Here is a 22,401-nt window from a genome sequence, read left to right on the forward strand (position 1 = left end):
ATTACTGAACAGGCCATGAAAACTTCAGATATATTGGCCTTGATCATGGCGTGTAATTCTTTCAGACGTCATTGAATTGTTCGCTAATAATTTGGCAAGAATTTCTGAGCTAATTTTCTTAAGAAATGGTTGCTCTGTCCTTTTTAATTTTGTAGTTTGATTTTGGGCAATAGAAGAGCAGCTATCTGAAGTGAGTTGTGTTCCCACTTTCCAGGAGATGATTGTACGAATATTAGTGTGTTAATTTTTAAAGCTTGCAGCAATCTCCAGTGAAGCTACCTGAGTTTTGAGATTTCTTTCTAAGAAGTTTTTAAATTGTGATTTCAATTTCCTACAGTTTCAGGGTCTTCCAGATATCTACCTTCCGTTGGGTGGATTATGATCAATTTTTTTTTATACAATTGCATTTACCCATGTTTTGCTTAATAGAACAGTCCTCTACCTTTGGAGGTTGCATATCAAATATCTTGCATATCAGGTATTTACATTACAATTCATAACAGTAGCAAAGTTATAGTTATGAAGTATCAATGAAATAATTTTATGGTTGGAGGTCACCACAAATGAGGGCTAACTGTATTAAAAGGTCACAGCATTAGGAAGGCTGAGAACCACTGGGTTAATGTCTTTCTTGGATTCCATGATTCCTATAATCCTTTTTTTACAATTTCCTCTTTAGAGAACTCCATTTAACTATTTTTCTTCTTCAGAAAAAGCCCACTGGTGACAAAAGGATGTTTTAATTTCCTTTCATCTAAGAATGTCTTCACTCATCCTTGCTTCTAAGGACTCTTTTGGTGGGTTTGGGGTTTGAGTAAGTTTTTTCTGAGTGAGGTGGGATTTTTGTTTGTTGCTCGTTTGCTTTTGGGGGTGTGTGTTTTGTTTTGTTTTTTCCTTTCTGCACTTGGCAAGATGTGTCATGCCTTCCTTGTGCCTCTAGGGTTTCTGAAATCCACTGTCATTTGGATTGTTCTTCCTTGTAGGGAAAGTGATATTCTTTCTGCTCTCCAGATTTGCTTCTTCATCTTTAATTCTCAGAAGTTGAAGAATAGGTGTCTTGACATAGATTTCTTTGCATTTATACTACTTAGGTTGTTTGTGCTTTGTTTTAAATAATAGCTTTGTTGAGATATAATTTGTAAAGAATAAAATTTAGCCTGTTAAAATGTACAATTCAGTAGCTTTTGGTATATTTATGGGGTTGTGAAACTTCATATCTAATTTTAGAATTTTCACCACCTCAGAAAGAAACCCTATTCTTCCTAGTTGTCACTGCCCCAACCCCGCCTACACCCTTAGCAACCACTAATGTACCTCCTGTTTCTATACAGTTGGCCATGCCAGACATTTCACATAAATATGATAATTCAGTATGTGATTTCTTAAAAACTGGCTTCCTTTACCTAGCATCTTTTCAAGTTTCATTCATATGATAACATTCATATCTAACGCTAATTAAAGTACTTTATTCCTTTGTTAGGGCCAGATAATAGTCTGTTGTAAGGATGTAAGGAATATATTGTTTACTCATTAATCAGTTGGTACCTCTATTGTTCTACTTTTGGGGTACTTATAGTCACAAAATGCTGCTATGAACATCTGTGCACCGTTCTGGGGTAGGCCTGTTTTCATTTTGGCTATGAAAACTGCTGAGAGACAGGGAGAGTGTGGATTTAATTGTTTGAGGAACTGCTAGACTGTTTCCTAAAGCAGTCTTAGCATTTTATAACCCTACTAGCAAGGCATGAGGGTGCCAGCTGCTCCTGTGCTCTCCAGTGACACGTGACATTCCATAGTTATACTATCGGATATCAAGTGGTATCTCCATGTTTTGATTTTCATATCCCTAATAGCTACTGATCCAGAGTTTCTTCTCATAGTCTTTTACTTCATTTTATATGAAAGGATTTAAGTATATAAAATGAAGTATATATATCATATTCTCTCTCTCTCTCTCTCTCTCTCTGTGTGTGTGTGTGTGTGTGTTTCTTGACTGAGCTTGGTGGAACACATCTTCAATCTCAGCACTCCTGAGGCATAGGCAGGTGGATCTCTGTGAGTTTGAGGCCAGCCTGGTCTTCAGAGCTAGCTCCAGGACAGTCAGGGATATACAAAGAAACTCTGTTTTGAAAAAACAAAAAGAAAAAAGATGAAAAAAATAAAAATACTCAGTTTTCAGCACTTGCAATAGCTCTATGACCAATTTGGGGTTACTTTTTATACCCAATGTGATGTTCAGAATCGGCTTGTTCAAATATACTCAACTTCTTGAATTATAGGTTCATATTTTTCAACAGACCTCAGATGCTTTCTGCTATTATTTCTAAGAATTTTTTCCTTATCCCTCATTCCTCCCTGGGTCCACAAATGGACCGTGTATTACAGTCACCCAGTTCCATTATACTGCTCAACTGTTGTGCAGGCTGTTCTTGCTTTGTTAGTCTGGATTTCTTTACCAAGGTCTTTGATTTTATTCTTTCTCCCCACTCTCCATCTCCTCTATTCTGTTGCTAAATTTGTTGCCTGTGCCACCTCTGTTGTCTTGGCTCATCACCTATAATCTCCCTCTGCCCCAGCTTGAGTCCTTGATGAATCTTTTTCTGCTATACCCATGGTATGGGGAGGGGGGATTACACTACAAGATTTAGAATTTTTGTTTGTTATGTTTTGTTTTTTTTCAAGACAGTGTTTCTCTGTGTAATAGCCTTAGCTGTCCTGGAACTAGCTCTTGTAGACCAGGCTAGCCTTGAACTCAGAGATCCACCTGCCTCTGCCTCTGGAGTGCTGGGATTAAAGGCATGTGCCCCCACTGCCCAGCAAGATTTAGGATATTTTAGTGCTCTTCCTTTTACCTGACTTTTTCTGAAAGTGCTGGCAAGATGAATGGGATAGCAGACAGATATTGCCCACTAGGGCCAGTTTAGTAGAAAAGCCCAAGTTCCTCAAGTGTCTTTCTTTGACACTGAAGAGAGAAGGCCCCAGAGGTAACAAAATTATAGACATTATCATAGGGAAGAACGAACTAGGCACCTTACTCTACCCAAGAGTAGAAATCTAGGCTGTTAGGTCTTTGTTGATATGGCAAAGGGGTAGAAGGAGTGTTAGTTAGGATTCCTGTTGCTGTGAAGAGACACCATAACCATGGCAACTCTTATAAAGGAAAGCATTTAATTGAGGAGGTTCACTTACAGGTTCAGAGGTTCAGTCTGTTATCATCATGAGAAGGAACATGACAACATGCAGGCAGATGTGGTGATGGAGTAATAGCTGAGAGACCTACATCTTGCAGACAACAGGAAGTTGACTGAGACACTGGGCAGTATCCTAAGCATAGGAAACCTCAAAGCCCGCCTCCAGTGGCACACTTCCTTCGACAAGGCCACACCCACTTGAATGAAGCCACATCTTCTAATAGTGCCGCTCCCTATGAGATGATGGGGGTCAACTAAACTCAAACTACCACAGAATGTATCATAATTTTCTTTGATTTTTGCTGATTTAACCGGTTCTTTTCCAAAAATTTTCTGTATCCTATGCTGCCCCTTAAGCTGGAGAGAGCAGTGTTTTGATGGACTTTTTTTATTGTTTGTGTTTTGTCTGAGCCATTGGTATTTCCAGCTGGTTGAGTCTTCAGTTTCAAGTGTGGAATATAAAAAGGCCGAAGAAAAACCTGAATTCATTATTATGTCCTTCCTCGAATCCCAAGGTCCTTGCTTAGTCTGTTTTCTATCAGAGCTTCTTCTGTTTGCTTTCTATGTAACACCTGGGACTTTTGGCTGTACTGAGAAGAACAGTGAACACCATCTACTTCATCTTCCCAGAAACAGGAGTCTGAGTAGGGCATTTTTATAAATAGAATTATATTTTAATTACTAGGAGTTATTAATAGCTCAAGAAACTTTGAAGTTAATTTTTCCCATTTAATAATAACTCCTAATTTATCATTTTACAAATTAAGGCCTTATATAAGGGTTTGCTTTAAGTAAGAAATACCTATAAATTATTTACATATTCCTGAATTACTGTAACCCCCCTTTCAACTCTTTTAAATTCCCCAAAATTATTGCTTAGAAAAGATTTTCCTTAAGGTTAACATGGAGATGTTTCAAAGTAGACGACAATTCCTTAAACTGTCTGGTGTTAAATGAAGCGTTAAGAAGGGGAGTGGGTACAGGGTAAGACAACAGTATCTTTCCCTAAGGACAACTGGAAAAACGGTTCTCAGAAGAACCCTATTTTAAAGCTTGCCTACCTGAAACATTACTTCAGTTCTCTTGGTGAATTTTTATGTAATATTGGTAGTTATTAATCACCACTAATAAAATAACTTATTAATAGTAATAAAAGTATTACTAAAATAATGAAATATTAGTAATATTTGCCTATTAGATATATTTAGCAAGTTTTGGACTTTCAGATCTTTTTTTTTTTTCAAAATCACCCCCTCCACACAGGCAAACATGGTCATTTATATTCATTAATGTCCAGCAATACTTTTATCTATTGCCCCATCGCTGCCTGCCTACTGCTATTGAACTCCTCATGTGGTTTATCTTCCTTAGTCCTGTCTAAGACAAAATAAAGGTCTGAGAGACAGAACCACACACATGCCGGAGTGGTAAGCCTGGCATCTGGATGCAGGTCACAGTAAAGTCGGCAGCTGGATGCAGGAGTTTTGGTAAAACCAGCATCACGATGCAGGTCATGACCTCCTGAATATCACAGGGTTTTTGATGATGCTACATCTGACAAAGTAAGCAACTTTTCTTTCCCAAGGGTTGGTTTTCTCACGGGGGTGCCATTTCGTAACTGTTAATGTTCTTTGATTTTTGTCTTTGTCAACTCTTTCACCTAAGGAAAATTTAATGTAGAAATTAAAGAATATAAAGGTTGTGAAGAGAAAAGCAATGTTTATTTACCATCTTAAACTTCAAAATATGTCATTGAAAAATGCCAACAATTCTGCAGAGTTTTGCCACATGAAATGTAAAGAGAAAAACACCACCGAGTAGCCATTATTACATGTACAAAAGAAAAACAAAATAACAGGAAAGAAAATTAAATAAGCCATGTTAATAAGCTTTAATGATAAATAAGAGTTATTATTTAAAACACACATTTTTAATTTAAGGTAGAAGATGAGACAAAGGCCACCTAGATAAACATCTACCCACAGTCACTTCACGGTGACCTTTTCATGTCAGTGTTATGAAAGAATAGATTCTTGGGTTACCTCATCTCAATTTCATAACATCTGATAACCAAGTATTTTTTTAAAGATTTTGAGGGAACAAATGCCAACTTTAACTCATATACTAATAAATACTCAATTCCTCCTCCCTTCCAATTATTTCCAAAGTATTATTTAGGTGAATTTATATTAACTGCTTGGTAGGTCTCATAATTGTCATTAATTGCTAATCTTTCTGATTGGATTTAGATTTATTCATGTGTATGAGTGTTTTGCAGACATGCATGTCTGTATGGTATGTGTCCCTGGTGTCTGAGGAGGTCAGAAGAAGGCACTGGATTCCTGAAACTGGAATTACGAAGTTATGATCGACCATGTGGGTTCAGAAAGAGAACGCAGGCCCTCTGCAAAAACAAGGTTCTTACCCACTGAACCATCTCTCCAGCCCCTAATCTTTTAGATTCCAACAATCTTTTAGTTAAGCCCTAGCAATGTAAAACTTGGCTGCCACAATCCTGAATTATACAAGTCCCTCGTCTGCAATGCAGTCTTTTAAGTACAAAATAAGCCTTCATTGCATTTCCTCGCAGACTCACCAAACAGCTCTGGAGAAAGGGTTACATTAAATTGTTTTTTGGGGGAACATATTTCCTCTTAGAAACCCCTTTCCAAGAATACTACTTGATCCAGCTTCCATTAAGTTAACATTATAAAATGCTGATATGTATATTTTAGCTACTTTATTTTTTGAGACAAGGTTTCTCTGTGTAGTTCTGGCTGTCCTGGAACTCTCTCTGAAGACCAGGCTGTCCTGGAACTCCGCAATCAGCCAGCTTCTGCCTCCTGAGTGCTGGGATTAAAGGTGTGTGCCATCACACCGGGTCATATTTTAGTTATTTTAAATATTTCCCTTTCTATGTTCAACTTTCTGATAATAAACATCATCTTTTAGTCTCAAATATGAGTTAAACTAATTGTAATAAGTATTACAAGAGAAGATTCTTACGTTTCTTAATAAATAAGCCGTCTTAGTAAACATTTAGCATTTTCTAGAATTAGGTACTATACCATATATAAAGTGATGAAGAGCACTAAGCGTCTAAACAAAAAGTATGTGACACTAAGTTCTGGTGTGAGGATAAGTCTCCCCTGCAACTCCCCTTAAGAAATAAAGAGCACCTTGCTATGCACATTTACAATATTCATAGAGTATATCTGTGTAAAAGTAATCGCAGGGAAGGAGAACAATTCGTATCTATTCAATACCATCATCACAATTGGGTTTAAACATGTCTACCTCTCCCATACGAAAACATTTTCAGTTTGAAATTACAGTATTTTTCTCATGGTGGCTGTATAAAGCTAGGAGCGCTAATTATTTCCAAGCTCAAGAAAGTAGTTTTATATTAAGATACAGACCTAGAGAAGTAAATTTAATTTTCTAAATAGTTTCATTTGGTTTACACAGTGCTAGATCTGCACAGCTCAGAAACCCGTCTGGTACCAAGCGGGCAGCAGGCCTCCCACAGCCATCTGCCTCGTACCGGGGAAGCTGTGGGATAATCGGCGGCTCACGGGACTCGGCTGTCACTCGAGGGGCTACAGCGGGGACTCAAGTGTGGCCGGGGCACGTCACCTCCTGGAAGGGTCCTGCACGTAGACATCACACGCACGGGCCGGACAGCGACAGAGCCCCACGCTGGGCCTGCGGGGTCGCGAGGGCGTGGGGTTGGGGCGCGGGGCCAAGGCGGCGACCTCGGGGCCCGCTCTGGAAACCGCTGTCGTGCGACGCCCGACGCAGGCCCGCAGGCCAAGGCCGCGGTTTTCCCAGCCCCGCCGCCGTTGCCAAGGCGACCGCCGCCGAAGATTCCCGCGCCGGGCTCCGCCCCCCGGCCAATCGGACCGGCGCTCGCCCGAGCCCAGATTCTCTTTGTTCCGCAGCCATTTCAGGCCCCGGACGGGAGGCAGCGCCGCTTCGGCAGAGGGCCCGAGCGCCGGAGGCCTCTGGGATGGTGTGGGACCGGGTAGGTGGCGTGAGGGTGCGTGGCCGGGGCGGAGGGGCGGAAGCGGCCGAGCGGGCTCCCACCCGCTACCGTGCCGAGGGGGACGAAGCTCGGCTGCCGGCTCTCCTGGACCCGGCCCGGCCGTTTGGAGCCCGCCAGCGACGGCGCGGTTCTAAGCCCAACAGCTGCCGCCCCGGGCGCCCTGCGGGACCGGGGCGGGGCGGGTGGCGCCCCAGGGCGTGGGAGGTCGGTCCTGGGGCGGGAGGGCGGCTGTCGAGGCGGGCTGGTGCGGCGCACATCGGGCCGCACCGGGCTAGGACCCGAGGTCGCCGGTCTTTGTCCCGGAGCTCACACACCTCGATTTCTGCAGCCAGCTGATCCGCCTCCCCCGAGGGTCTGCTGGCCTCGCGACGTGTTTTTATCATTTTAATGTTTGTAACTACGGGTTCTGCTTAGGTTTGTGGGGCTTGCACTTCTGACCGTGCCCTGTCCGTACACGGCACGGGGAACGGCCGCCGAGGAACAGACCCGCCACCACAATCAAACTGGTTTTAGAAAGGCTTTCTTCCCCTTAAGAAATGATCTCGCGTTGTTTAATTTTTTTTCTTCAAATCACGTGGGCCTTGCAGGGATTGTTTACAGTTTCACTTTGTCATGCCAGTCGCAAATCAGCTGTAACTGTAGAAACGAATTTGGAGGCCGTCCACTAATTGTGAAGGTTGTCTGAAGAAGCTTAGTTTGTCCCTGCTGTAAAACAGGAATGGCTTCAGTGAGTACGTGAGCAGTCCTTAGCCCCCTAAAGAATAGATGCTTGCTAAGTGCAACATGTTTGATGAAATCAGTGTTCGGAACTGACTTGTCCGGAATATGCCCATTCATATGTGTTCATCTTTACCAAAAGGGCCTGCTGGGTTTGAAGTCTCCCTATCGAATATTTTCCTTTAAGAGTGATGAGAAAATGTACTTAATGAGGTAGTGAAGGTTTTGGGGAGGGGTTATGGTTTCTACCGTCTCCCTTACCCTGCGTCCCAGTTATTCTAGAGAATGGCTGATCTGGCTGAAAACTTGGAACTGCAAAGAGAAAATAGTAGTTTAGAGGTGAGGGTTTCTTTGAAAATCTTTGACAGTTGGGTGTGGGGGAATCGTGGCTTGGCAGTACTGTTTTTGCTTGAGTCGATATAAACCCATTGGGGTCTGTTTCATTTTCCTCTTCTGAAAAGTGGCCTCCGCCTTCCATGAGCCTTCATGTGCTTCATTGTCACCCCAGTCAGGATACTGAATTCCTGCCACTGAAAGACTATCACATATTTTTTGTACTTCTGTCTCCATCCCTAAATGCCTTTTGTCGTTCCATAATAGGAGCAGAATACATTTTGGGGTAAAAAAAAATGTTATCCTTGCTGTGACAATTTTCACTATCAATATTTATTATGTTCGTTGTTTTCATGACTGATTTTTTCCCTTACTTATATAATGTTAAAGTGCTTGTGTGCATTCAGTTTTTTTTTTTTTTTTTTACTGAATGAATTGTGTTGAGATGTGAACAAGCTTTATTCAGAGGAATTTCTTGTATTTGTTAACCATACAGTTGGAACCGACGGGTGCCTTTCTATTGGTTTACTTCATGATGTAAAATAGAGCTGTCACGCCAGGTGGTGGTGCACACCTTTGATCCCAGCACTTAGGAAGCAGAGGCAGGCTGATCTCTGTGAGTTTGAGACTAGCTTGGTCTACAGAGTGAGTTCCAGGACAGGCTTCAGAGCTACACAGACAAACTCTGTCTCAAAAACCAAAAACAAAAAGATAGAGCTGTCCTGTGTGGTATGGACATCAGGAGCAGACGCTTGAAGCCAAGCCCTTTGTAATTCTTAGTGTAACTAAAGGCAGGTTACAGTGTGAGTTTTTGTCCGATTATGTTCTGAGAGCATCTTCTGAGTCAGTACAGTATGCTCTTCTAACCCGGCCTGCGTGTTGTGAGTGCTCCATACATCACTACTCATCGTTGGTGCTTATTTTAGAAAACTAAGAAAACCACCAATCTCAGGACCATATAACAATTTCTATAAGCCCTTTGGTGTATTTCCTTCCAATGCTAGTTTTTGTTTTTGTTTTCCTACAGTTTTATTACATAAGTAATTTTCTGCTTTTTTCTTAAAAACCTGATATAAATATTTAAGTTGTTTAGTTATTTTGTCTATTTTTTTATGACTATAATATTTGTGTGAATTTCTCCCTAGAGTTTCTAATTTCTTGTAACTGTATAAGAAACCTTGCAATGAACATCTTTATGCATAGAATAGTTACTGCATTTCTGATTCATCGTGATACTGAGTATCTTCCCAAATTCTGGATCCGTATTGCCAAGCTGCTTTTGCTTAAGGCAAGTTTTTTCATGGTAGTGTTCTGAGAAAGGGTCCATCTCTGTAGCTCTGGACATACTGGAACACTCTGTAGATCAGACTGGCTTCAAACTCACAGAGCTCTGCCTGCCTCTGCTTTCTGAGTGCTGGGATTAATGGTATGGGCCACTATACCCGGCTCCTGGTGGTGTTTTGATTATATTGTTGTGGCTATTTGTTTGTTTGAGTGCTGGGGATTGAACTGATGACCTCATGCAGGCTACACGGGTTGTAAAAGGACTAAGTTACTTAGGCTGGCCTTGAATTCACTGTGGTCCAGGCAGTCCATCTTAATCTTTTTCCTTAGCATTTGCTTATAAGCCTCTATCTACTACTAGGCCTGCTGGCTTGTTATAAGACAGTTTTTCTGTGTTGCTTCTATCCTTCTGGCACCATTATGGAGATAATAATGTCCACTACTATGCTAGGCTTGCTTGAGGGAATGTAATAATATTCCTAAAATAAATAGAAGCAAAATAACATTAATGCAGCTACGGATGTGAGATGGAGGGAAAGACTGAATTAATACATTTTCCCATTGTACTATGTCAGGAGTTATCTGTAGACATCTGGTACATAGTATTTCTTTTACATAATTCTCATCATCATAGTCCTGTTTTATACATGGAAATTACTTCCCTTTAATTGATGGGAGGAGATGACTATACATTTTGCACAAGGGCTAGATGAATCTAGGTCTGTTTAAGTGAAAGATGATATTTGTATATTTTTATGTAGCGCATATTTTCAAAATGTGCCTATAAACCATAGGCCACACTGTTAAAATAGCTAACAAAATTAAACCAGACAGAGATTAACTTTCCACATTTTAGAAAATGAAAAAAAAAATCTTTACCTGGATGAAGTATAATTGGACATATAGATATATAGATAGGTATGTAAATAGATAGAAATCTGAATTCTGAAATGAAGGCAGCAAGCATATGTAGACTCAGCATTCTTAGTAATGCTCTCAAACAAATGGGAAAGGGGAAAACCCAAAGAAATCACAAATTTGATTAAATTTAGTGACTAAGAGAAGTTTAAAGGCCCATTAAGTAATTGAATTGAAAAATACACTTGATGAAGCCTATTACTGGTGAAATAAATGAAAAGTCTTAATGGAAAAATAAGCCAGAAAGACTAGAGCTGTTTAACATAAAGAGAATAGAAGATGTTCTGCTGAGAGGGAACAAAAACACAGACTCATGCGTCTTTACAAGTGATTGGAACATTAGTAAAATAGTGACATTGCATCCCCTTAATTCCAGGTGCACAAATCACTCCCACGGACACAGGTCATTTCTATCACTTTTGATTTACTGACAAAAGAAATGTAGAAGAGAAATAATAGAGAATTCCAAACTTATGTAGCATTTATGCAAACAAATGCTTAGTAATAGATGGTGCCAACCAAATCTTTAAAAAATGGACGTAAAGTTACAGAGCCACATCATTTATGTTTCCATTAGCAGTTAACATTTTTTGAGAAACAGCTGAGCTGAGGAGATGGTTCAGTGGGTCAGGTGTTTGCCACGACAGTAGAGGGCCTGGGCTTTGATCCCTAGGACACATGGAAAGCTGGGTATGGTAGCCTGCATTTGTAATCACTTGTCCTACGGAGAGATGGAAGACATGTGGAGCTTGTGGGCTAGCCTGATGTACTCAGGAGACTGTCCAGAAGCTTGTGGGCCAGCCTGATGTACTCAGGAGACTGTCCAGAAGCTTGTGGGCTAGCCTGATGTACTCAGGAGACTGTCCAGAAGCTTGTGGGCCAGCCTACTGTACTCAGCAATGAGCAAGGTAGAAGGGGAGGATTGACACACAAGGGTGTCTTCTGATCTCCACGTCTGTCCCACTCCAATATTTAAAAAGAGAAGGGAAAATATTATAAACTAAAAGTAAACTGTTTGACCTAGAACATAGGAGAACACGCAAGTTTGGGGAGTCTATTAGTTAATACAGTAAGCCCCGAGAGGTGGGTCCCCTCAGCTGGAGAGAACTGTACCACTGCTCGGCTCTAGGATTGACTGTTGTATGTAAACAGGCATGCCATAGCACAGTTACAGGGGTGCAGGGTTTAAGCCTGTGCTGACCTCAGGGAGGACTGGGAGTAGAGTCCACGAAGACTGGCCTGAGCATTTGGGAAGTAGAAACCCATTTCATGGAGTACTCAAGAGGTAAGAACCTGCCATGTTCTTGGACCACTGAGCAGGTCAGGTCCATGCTTTTCCTGTAGACGGGTAGATTATATTTTCTGCTCTGTGGGCCGTACCAGCCTTGGCATTGTCGTGCAGAACAGTTTCAGACAGTGAACCTCCTAACTAGTGTGGCCAGATTTGCCTCACGGGTTTTCACTGGACAACCTGGTCCAATTGACCAAGGTCTTAAATTGCCCTAGAATGAATGATTGAAATTTTGAAATGAAAATGCTCATTACTTGTGTAAATCATCAAGAACGGGATGTTTTTAAAAATAATTATGAAATACCTAAAAAAGAAAACAATTTCTTCCTTTTTCTTTTCCTCTTCTCTCCTCCTTTTTCTTTTCCTCTTCTCTCCTCTCTCTTCATCCTGTGCAACCATACCTGGCACAACTCAGTTTTTTAAATGAGGAAATTGTCAGAAGAGGAAGTACGGCTAGTCAGTGAGCATGGCGCTGTGTCACTAAAACGGACATGGGTAGTAAAGTGTAAAGTCCCCTTCGTACTGGCCACAGTTTAGAAACAAGCACACAATCTATTGAAGGGGTCTGGCAGAATTCGCACACTGCTAAATCAGCACAGACATTTCACTTATTTGTTTACTTATTATTTTTAGGCAGGGTCTCATTGTGTAATCCAGGCCCAGGCTTCAAACTCATCCACAGGCCAGAGTACTGGGATTAAAGGCGCGTGTGTGTAACCACACCCAAACCAGGAATTTTAAAGTAAAGCCATTTTTGCCCTACTAACTTCCACTTTAACCGGGTGGGTAGTCAGGTGCTAGAAGGTCTTTGTAGTAACTGCAGAGCCTCCAGGTTCCTTGTTAGCCTTTGTCTTCTGCATTCCATTCATAGGATTTGTAAAGTGGCTGTTTATGGTCTTGTCCCCACCTGCCTTGCCTCCCTGTCTTAACCCCTCTCACCCCTGTATTAATAGTACCTTCTGGGATTTACTGACCATCTACCAAAAAAAAATTATAGCATATTCCTATTTTAAGGGTTATTATTTTATGTCTATGAGTGTTTTGCTTGCATGTATGTGTGTACACTGCACATGCTTCCGTGAGAAAGAAGAGGACATCAGATCCCTGGAACTGGAGTTAGGGTCCTTGTGAGTGCCCGCGTATGTGCTGAGAACTGAAACTGGGGTCTCTGCAGGAGCAGCCAGTGCTCCTGACCCCTGAGCCCTCTCCCGAGCTCCCCTCTCAACAAACTCTTTTTAAAATTTTCTTAGACTTCTATATGAGTGCTTTGCCTGCATGTGTGTGCATGCCTGAGACTAGACTAACAGAGGTTAGTGAGCCGCCATGTGGGTGCTATTACCAGTTTTCCCCTCTAACATTCTACTAGTTTGTTCTGTTTTCCTCTGGTGTGCTGGCGAATGGGCCCAGCCTTTCAATTGCTCCCAGGCCTCTTTTAAAACACATAGCTATAGGAATCCGAGAATGTGTAAATTCCCAGTAAAGTAGCTAAGTGAACCGTAGGCTTGCAGTGGTTCAAAACTGTTGATAGGTTAATTGTTCACCAGTGAACTGTACTGTACTCATCAGTCTGTGTGCAATGACTGGGCAAGCTGAGGCATACTTTGAATGATTTGCTTTCATTATTTCTACATATTTAGATGCACAGAAAAGAACTTTATAAAGATAATACAAAAGCACATCCCAGAGTACTTCTAGGAAGGGAACCAGGATTACGAAATTTTAGGGAGCTTGAATTTCATATTGTCTGCTTTTCCTGACAATGAATAGTCATGTTAATTTTTCGCTGAGCGGTGGTGGCACACGCCTTTAATCCCAGCACTTGGGAGTTAAAGGCAGGCAGCTCACTATGAGTTTGAGGCCAGCCTGGTCTACAGAGCAAGTTTCAGGACAACTAGGGCAATTACACAGAGAAACCCTGCCTCAAAAACCAAAAAGAAAAGAAAGTCATATTAATTTTTCATCCCAGGCTTTTTTAATGAAGTAAAAGGGAAATAATGAAATAGATACTTAAGAAGAAGAAGAGGAAGAAGAAGAAGAAGAAGAAGAAGAAGAAGAAGAAGAAGAAGAAGAAGAAGAAGAAGAAGAAGAAGAAGAAGAAGAAGCAGCAGCAGCAGCAAGAAGAAATAGATTAAGAGGCTGGACAGGAGAGCCGAGGACATTGCCTTTCTTAAATGTCAGAGTGGTCAGAAATCTGATCAACGGTAGGAGGAGCCAGTGTGAAGATTTTAGGAGAAAAGTTGCAAAAGCGAAGGCCGGTAGATAGGGACAAGTTGAATATGGCAGGGGAACCGCAAAAAAACAGATGTTGCTAAACATGACAAGCAAGGCGGCTGTACGTAATGCACTTGAAGAGGTACTTGTCCAAATTAGGTAATAACTTTGAGGGCTGTGATAGAAGGATAAGCCCATCCATAGTTAATCCCAGGCTTTACCAGGTCATCTTTGCTGCTTTATTTCAAGCAGCTACATGGAGGCAAAATGGAGGCCTGGACTTAGTTGTAGCAGGTCATGTTTTCAGAAAGCACAGTCTTTGGACCTCCTTGGGGGAGAAATGGGCAGTCTGATTCCAAGCACATTTGAAGGTATATTTGGATAGCACTGGGGGGATTTTAGATGTGGAACAAACAGAAAATCAAGGATGACCTTTTAATATTTTTAGCTGAACAACTGGGTGAAAACTACTGACATTTAGTGATAATAGGCAGGGGCTGGGAGTAGATTTGAATGGATTGGAGAAGTAAATCAAGAGTTCTTTTTCAGTCTAGTTTGAGGTGATAGGTCTTATAGGCAGATTGCAAGGTCCAAACCATCGGAGTTACAAGACTGTCCAAAAACAGAGAAGAGACCCCTCTCTCACCCAGCTGTGTCTGAGATGTCTGTCTGACAGACAAATGCTTGTGTCTTACACTGGATGTTTGGGTCTAGAATTCAGGATGCTGTCTAATGGTACAGACCATACGGAATTGTGGACGTGGAGAAAAGAAGACAACCTATCATGTTAGGGCTAGTGAGTCATCAAAGGAGACTGACAGGGCCACCAGCAAGGTCAAAGGGAAATATTGACTGAGGTTTTTGTCCTGTTCAGTTTCCACAGTCGTTAAGTCTCAAATCACACAGAGGTCTATATTAATTATAAACTGATTGGCCTTTTAGCTCAGGCTTTTCTCTCTTTTTGGTTTTCCAAGACAGGGTTTCTCTGTGGTGTTGGAGCCTGTCCTGGAACTAGCTCTTGTAGACCAGGCTGGCCTCGAACTCACAGAGATATGCCTGCCTCTGCTTCCCAAGTGCTGGGATTAAAGGCGTGCACCACCACCACCCAGCTTCTTATTAACTCTTAAAACTTACGTTAGCCCATAATTCTTGTCTGTATTAGCCATGTGGCTTGGTAACTTTTTTGGTGAGGCAGTCACATCTTGCTTGCTCTGTGTCTGGCTTCCTCTCTCTCCCTGTGATGACTGTGGACTGACTTTTTCCTCTTCCCAGAATTCTCCTGTTCTCATTGTCCCACCTCTACTTCCTTCCTGGTCACCCCACCTATACTTACTGCCCGGCTACTGGCCAATCAGCATTTTATTAAAATACAATTGACAGGGTACAGACCATTGTCCCACAGCAGGGAAACCATGGAGACATGGTGCCACGACTAAGGGAGAATGTGGTCACCTCTGTCAGGAAATCAACAAGGAATTTTGTCTCAATGAAGTGGAGTAAAGAAGGGAGAATTGCAAACGCAATTTTCTGTCCTGCCCAGTCCTGCTGTCATTTAGTCCCAAAGAAACACACAGGCTTATATTAATTATAAACTGTTTTGCCTACTAGCTCAGGCTTATTACTAGCTAGCTCTTACAACTTAAATTAACCCATAATTCTTATCTATGTTTAGCCATGTGGCTTGGTACCTTTTCTCAGTAAGGCGTTCTCATCATGCTTCCTCAGTGTCTGGCTGGTGGCTGACTCTGCCTTTTTCTTCTTCCTAGGATTCTTCTAGTCTGGTCGCCCCGCCTATACTTCCTGCCTGGCTACTGGCCAATCAGTGTTTTATTAAACCAGTGTGAGTGATAAATCTTTACAGGGTACAAGAACAAGAACATTGTCCCTCAGCAGTGGACGGCAACTAGGTCATCTTGGAGCATTTCTACAAATAGAGGGGAGTAAGAACATTGGGTACGAGTAAGGGTGAGCAGTGTTTCTGTAGCCATTAGATACTACATGAAGGGATTTTAAATGCATAGACAAGTAGTTGCTTAGTCCAGTAATATCCCGTACACTAGTTGTGTTGGTATTTTTTGTCAGTATACAATCCAGTTCAGACCTTTGTGTTGTACTGCTAACACTGTTTTAGACAAGAAGAGTCTTTTTTCTTCTCTTTTTTTGTTTTAAGACAGAACTCGGGAGGCAGAGGCAGAAAGATCTCTGAGTTCAAAGCCAGCCTGGTCTACCTGGTCTATAGAGCTAGTGTCAGGATAACCAGAGCTACACAGAGAAACTCTTTGTCTCAAAAAACCAAAAAGAGAGAAACAGACAGACAGACACACAACTTTGGCATTTTGCCCTTAAGCAACCCCATGAGATGTAGGTACTATTAACTGTCTCTTAGATTTAATTCTGCAGTCATTATTTTTCCATGACTGATTACTAATAGAGCCAGAACCCAGAGCCAAGCAGAGGGAGTACAGTGTGTGTGTGAGCCTTAGACTGCAGTCCTTTCAGACAGTACATAGGGAAAGATAAAATTCATTATTGGAGGTAGACAAAGAAGTCACATTTCTAGATCATGACCTGGAGAAATAAGAGCACTGGCTGCTGTTGCAGAAGACCCAGGATCAATTCCCTGGGGCTCATATAGGGGCTCACAGCCAGATGTAACTTTAGTTTCTGGATATCTGACACCCTCTTCTGGCCTCCATGGTACCAGGCAAACATTAGACATACGTGTGCCAGAATTCCCATATATATATATATATATTCATATATATATATATTCATATATATATATATTCATATATATATGAATAAAATATAATAACTTTGCAACATTTCTAGGCCCGTAGTGTTTTACATCTATTCTTAACTTTTTAAAAGGTGTATTATTTTTGCTATGTATATGAATGTTTTGCTTGCACATATTTATGTACACTGTGTGTGCCTAGTGCCTGTAGAGGTCAGAAGAAGGTGTGAGATCTCCTGGAACTGGAGTTTTGGAAGGGACCTCTGCACAAGCAAAGTTAAGTGCTCTTAACCTGAGCCACTGCTGCAGCACAAAGCTTCTAAAGAAGGGCAGATTAATGTTTCATGCTAAGAAGCTGTGTCAGGACAGAAGGAAAAGCAAGAAAAGTGAAGGTATTTAAACTTTATGTCAAAATGTGAGGTTTGAGCATAAATGATGCTTTTCAGTTGTTGATACTAATTGTTTACATGGTTTTGTTTGTTTGTTTTGGTATGTGTGCGTGGTTTCCTTGAGAGAGGGTTTCTCTGTGTAACATGTCCTGGAACTGGCTTTATAGACCAGGCTGGCTCCAAACTCACAGAGATCCACCTGCCGCTGCCTTCTGGGATTAAAGGTATGGGCTACTGTCACCACCTGGCCAAGAAATTTCTATGAAATCAAATACTTAGATTTACCCTCTGCTGCTAAAGTCAGTTAGTAGTATCTGAACAAAATTAATGACTGGATCTGAGCTAGGTCTAGTGGCACACACCTCTAATCCCAGCACTCAGGAGGCAGAGACAGGCAGATCTCTGAGTTCCAGGCCAGCCAGGGATACATAAAGAGAAACTGTCTCTAGAAAAAAAAAAAAAACCAACAAACAAAAACAAATCAGTAAACAAACAAAAATCACTTGATCTGTTGCAATTTGTTTCCACTCCAAAAGTGTTGCTTCTTCCTTTTGTCTTTGAGGCAGGGTCTCACTGTGTAGCCCTAGCTGTCCTGTAACTCACTACTACGTAGACTAGTCTGTCCTATAATTCACAGAGATTCTCCTGCGTCTGCTTCCCCAGTCTGGGTTTAAAACCATGCCTGGCTCAGCATCATTTTTCTGCTGACTGTGACTTCTGAAAGAAGCCACCAAGGCAAGTATAGCCCTGTGCCTTTCACAGGAGCCCCACATAGCCTTCAGAAGAACCAAGTGACAGACAGCTCAGTCTTCCCAGAGCATCACTTGGGTGATTGCATTGAATAGCAGGTTCTGGAAGGTAGGAGGGGCTTTGAGACTCACAATAGCATAAATGAACAAAAATGAGGCTAATTTTGTACATGAATTATATCCATGTTTATTATTTACAGTCAGCAAAATTTACTTCTAGAAACTGAAATGAATATGGTCTTTAGTTACTTTTTTAGGTAAAGAAATAAGCCAAAAGAGTTTAAATCATTTGTGTAGCATTGCTCCACGGTTATTATTGGTGCAGAGAATTGAGAGTTGAGCCTGGAAATCCTAATACCCTTTCCTTTTGATTTTTTTTTCTTAAACTCTTCACAGCACTGAAGACTTACAGACTAGACTGTTGGAGGGAGGCAGTTTGTGTTGAGTCTGACTGTTGGCTCTAGCTCTAGACAGGCTATAGCTGTGAGTTTGGATCACCTTGCCAAATACCATCCCTTTGGCCCACATCCTTTGCTCAAACAAATAAAGGATGTGGAACAGTGGAGGCCTTGTAAAGGTAGCGGATTTTCTGGAATCTTGTTTTAGCCTAAACAGTACTGAATCAAGGGACTAGCATAATGCTTCCATGTCAGAGTTTAACTGAGAAGGCAAACAAGAAACAGAATAAAACGAGAAGGTATAAAAAGGAGAGCGCTCCACAGAATTCTAACTTACCTCATAGGAACCTAGGAGTGTGTGTAACCAAGCCAGGCACAGTAGCTGCATGTGCCCGCTGCTCCAGGAGGTTGAGGCAAGAAGATAATGAATGAGCCTTTGAGCAGCATGGTGAGATAGCAAGACCTCATCTCAAAAAAACCATATAGCCAGGAGTTAAAAAGATTTTAACTCTTCAAAGTGACGTGGCTGGGTTGTTACATGCAGTTACTGTTTAAACTGGAGGATCCCTTCATGATGACTTAAGTAGAAATTTTTGTCCGTGCTCCACCCTTCTCTAGGGAGAAGCTTAGGAACTTATTTCGTAAGAAGTGCATTTCTGACTCTGAATATCCATTTGAAGTGATAGAGACAGTGAATCCTTTAGAGGTATCTCTTTAGACTCTGTGTGTCTACCATGTGTGAGTGTAGGCCCCAATGGGTGTCTGCCTGGAAGGGGGTGTAGACACCAGGACTGTGACCTGAATTCTAGACCAGGGAAAGCATGCATTTCCCTTCCATGCCTTCTTACCAGACTAACTTCATTAAGCAGAATCTATCCGCAGCACTTTTTAAATTGTAAAGTTTTCATTTGCTGCTTTGAAGTTTTTTTAATACAATATTTTATATTATTTCAATGTTCTATGACTTTTTTTAGCAAGCGCGGCAATACTAGCTCTTTGGGTTATTTGAAGATGTGTCATCTAGTTTCTTGTATGTTAGTTTTTCTTTTGATACTTATAGTTATGATTTTTTGAGAATCTGCTGTACTTACTATCACAGAAGTCTTAGAGACCAGACTTACAGTTTCCTTTTCTGAGTAGTTTTTGTTCATTTGTTTGCTTTGTTTTGTTTTTAGCTTTTACATTTAAAAATTTTTCTGTTCTGTCCATGTTGTTTGAGTTATTTGTGGGTGTTTTCCTGCATGGCATTTTCACAATTATGTGTCAGAGCCTTGAAAAGTTAGGAAATTACTAAAAGATGCTTTTGAAATTCAGTAAAATTGTGGCATTGGTTCTTATGTTAAATTTGAGCAGTGTTAACTGTGTCTCTGTGTTTTTTACTTGGTGTTTTTCATTTAGCCAGTCTGAATATTAATCTCTTCCCATGATAACATCGTCTCCACGCAGAGTTAGAATGGTTATCACAAGGGAACTTTCTTTGTTCTGTAAGGAAAAAATAAGGCTTCTGCCCTTTGATATTCAGGCCAGCCCTTCTCTGTGTCCAGGACTCTAACTATAAAACAGTTTTCTGTTATAATTCTAGCCACTTGCAAAAGCTGCATCAGTGTTTTGTTTGCTTTTTATTCCTGCGAAGATGTTTTATCATCTTGTTTACTGATGTCAGCGGCATAATCTGGGAAGGTGGCTGCACGTGCGTGAGTCTACAGGTGACGCAGTCCTGACTCCTTTACACGAGTGTGAAGACTTGTTTTATGTATGAATGTTCTGTATGCTACTGGTGTGCCTGGTGCCTGTAGTGGTCAGAAGAAGGCATCAGATCCCCTAGAACTGGAGTTAGGGATGGCTGTAAGTCACAATGTGGGTGCTGGGAGTTGAGCCCAGGTCCTCTGCAAGAGCAACCGTCACTCTTAACAGCTGAGCCATCTCTCTCACTAGCGCCAAAGACTTGACTCTTTAAGTGTGATAACCTTCAAAATCGTTTTCACAAAAAAATTCTCTAGACTGTCTTTCATGCTTTGTACCTTTTAAAAAGTTTTATTTTGTCTTTTAAAAATAATTTTTCGAGGGGCTGGAGAGATGGCTCAGAGGTTAAGAGCATTGCCTGCTCTTCCAAAGGTCCTGAGTTCAATTCCCAGCAACCACGTGGTGGCTCACAACCATCTGTAATGGGGTCTGGTATAAATAAATATTTTTTTAAAAAAAATTATTTTTTGAGGCCAGCCTGGTCTACAAGAGCTAGTTCCAGGACAAGGCCCCAAAGCTACAGGGAAACCCTGTCTCGAAAAACCAAAATAAATAAATAAATAAGAAATATTTTAGTTTCCATTCTATTTTTATTTTGTTTTTTTTCTGTGTCTGATGTTTTACCTGCCCATGTGTCTGTGTACCATGTGCATGCCTGGTGCTGGTGGAGGCCAGAAGAGGGTCTGGATCCCTGGAACTGGAGATACACAGGTGGTTCTGAGCTGCCATGTGGGTGCTGGGAATCAGACCCTGGTCCTTGCTCTTAGCAGCTGAGCCGGCTCTTCATCTCGACTTCAATGCCTTCTTAACACGTTTTAAAAGTGTTGTCTAAGCTCCGTAACTGAAGTCACAGCTCTGAATGGCAGCACTGTGTCATGAACTAGGACACTGGAGTCCCTGCTCTGTGTGATTTCCAAATCTACACTGTGGGAAGGTGGGTTTTTCCTCACAAGCATTATAAACTCACAGTAATAATTAACAGTTTCAAGGAGAAGACCTAAAGACCCTGTGATATGAACACTTTGATAATCTACTTTTTATTGTGTCTGTCCAGTCTTTTTCATTTAATGATCTGTGTGGGCGTGTGTGTGTGGTTGTGTGTGTGTGTGTGTGTGCGCACGCACACGTGTATGTGCGTGCGTGTAATGCTGGAGTTCCTATTGAGAATTTTCTTTACTGAACTGTTTTTTGGTTCTAAGTTAGTTTTCCAGATAGTTATTGCTGTTATAAGAGCATCTCAGTTCATTCAAGTACTTTATATTTACTTGCAATTATACACTGGATACAACTTCTGTTTTCTTTTTACTTCCTAAGTAGGCACAAATACTTTTTATGTCATCACAAAAATTAATACCTTTTTGACGGCTGTGTTGAACGTAACTCATCAGTTAAATATGCTACTTTCCTGAGAGCAGAAATATCCTGGAGTTTTAAAAATATATATAAGTTAACCCTTTTCTGTATTTAATAATCTCAGAATGTGAACTCAGAAAAGTAACCCCGAAGGGAGAGAGCATAAGAATGTCTAAGGCTCATAGCATTGAGTTTACTTGTAGCTGGTTGTTTGTTTCATTCTACCACAGTAAATGTGACTTCATCACACCCTTGGCTCCATAGGACATCATAGCAAAATGTTACTGCATAGTTATACTAAAAAGTTGCTTAATGACTGCATTTATTCCATATTAGTGAAGCTTTGTGTTTTCCTGTGTGTGTGTGTGTGTGTGTGTGTGTGTGTGTGTGTGTGTGTGTGTTTCTGTGTGTCTGTGTGTGTGTGATGCTGGAGTTTCTCGTGTGAACTTTCTTTTATGTGTACTGTCTTTGGTTCTAAATTAGTTTTCCACAAAGTTATTTATGTGTTACTCTTATGAGAACACACAAGTTTGTACTGATGTACCATGTGGGACACCCTTTCACGTTTGTCCAAATAAAGCATGTGTTTGTCTACCAGCTTAGGCATAGTGTACCCTTGGGAACACAGGAGATGGGAAGGCTCTTGAGAAACAAGTAGTGCCCTACAACTGGGACAGGAGCGAAGAGTGCCACTGTCCTACCTCTCTCGCTGGATAAAGTGCTAATAAAGTGAATATTATGAGGTGATTGCCTTTCCTCAAAACAAAAGTAGACAGAGGAGCTGGGGACATAGCTCGGTCAGTAAAGTGCTTGCCTTCAAAGATCTTGGATCTTTCTAATCCACTTGTAAAACCTTAGACACAGTGGTGCGGACACTGTGCCTGACCGCAGAGGCAAAGACGGGTGGATCCCCGGGTGTGCCAGCCAGCCAGCCTCGCAGATTTGGCAAGTTCTAGGTCACTGAGAGTCTATTTAAAAATTATATACAATAAAGGTGGATGGTTCACACGGAGCGTTGGAGGTTGTCCTCTGGCCTTCGTGT

The 22,401-nt window shown here is 41.3% G+C and overlaps 1 protein-coding gene across 2 annotated transcripts in view; it reads left to right on the forward strand.

Moving 5' to 3' along the window:
* Window positions 1–7,093: 7,093 nt before the first annotated feature.
* Tnpo1 (transportin 1) overlaps window positions 7,094–22,401 on the forward strand; it is an 83,616-nt gene continuing 68,308 nt past the window's right edge. Inside the window, exon 1 of one of the 2 annotated variants that reach the window (XM_038321931.1) lies at window positions 7,094–7,215. In XM_038321931.1, the coding sequence (XP_038177859.1) occupies window positions 7,201–7,215 (15 nt within the window). In that variant the 5' untranslated portion in view covers window positions 7,094–7,200. Of the gene's footprint in view, window positions 7,216–7,879; window positions 7,968–22,401 lie in introns of those variants that run through there. The other variant, XM_038321933.1, reaches the window with a different exon arrangement.

The sequence above is a fragment of the Arvicola amphibius genome, chromosome 3 (assembly GCF_903992535.2).
Source record: "Arvicola amphibius chromosome 3, mArvAmp1.2, whole genome shotgun sequence".
NCBI lineage: Eukaryota > Metazoa > Chordata > Mammalia > Rodentia > Cricetidae > Arvicola > Arvicola amphibius.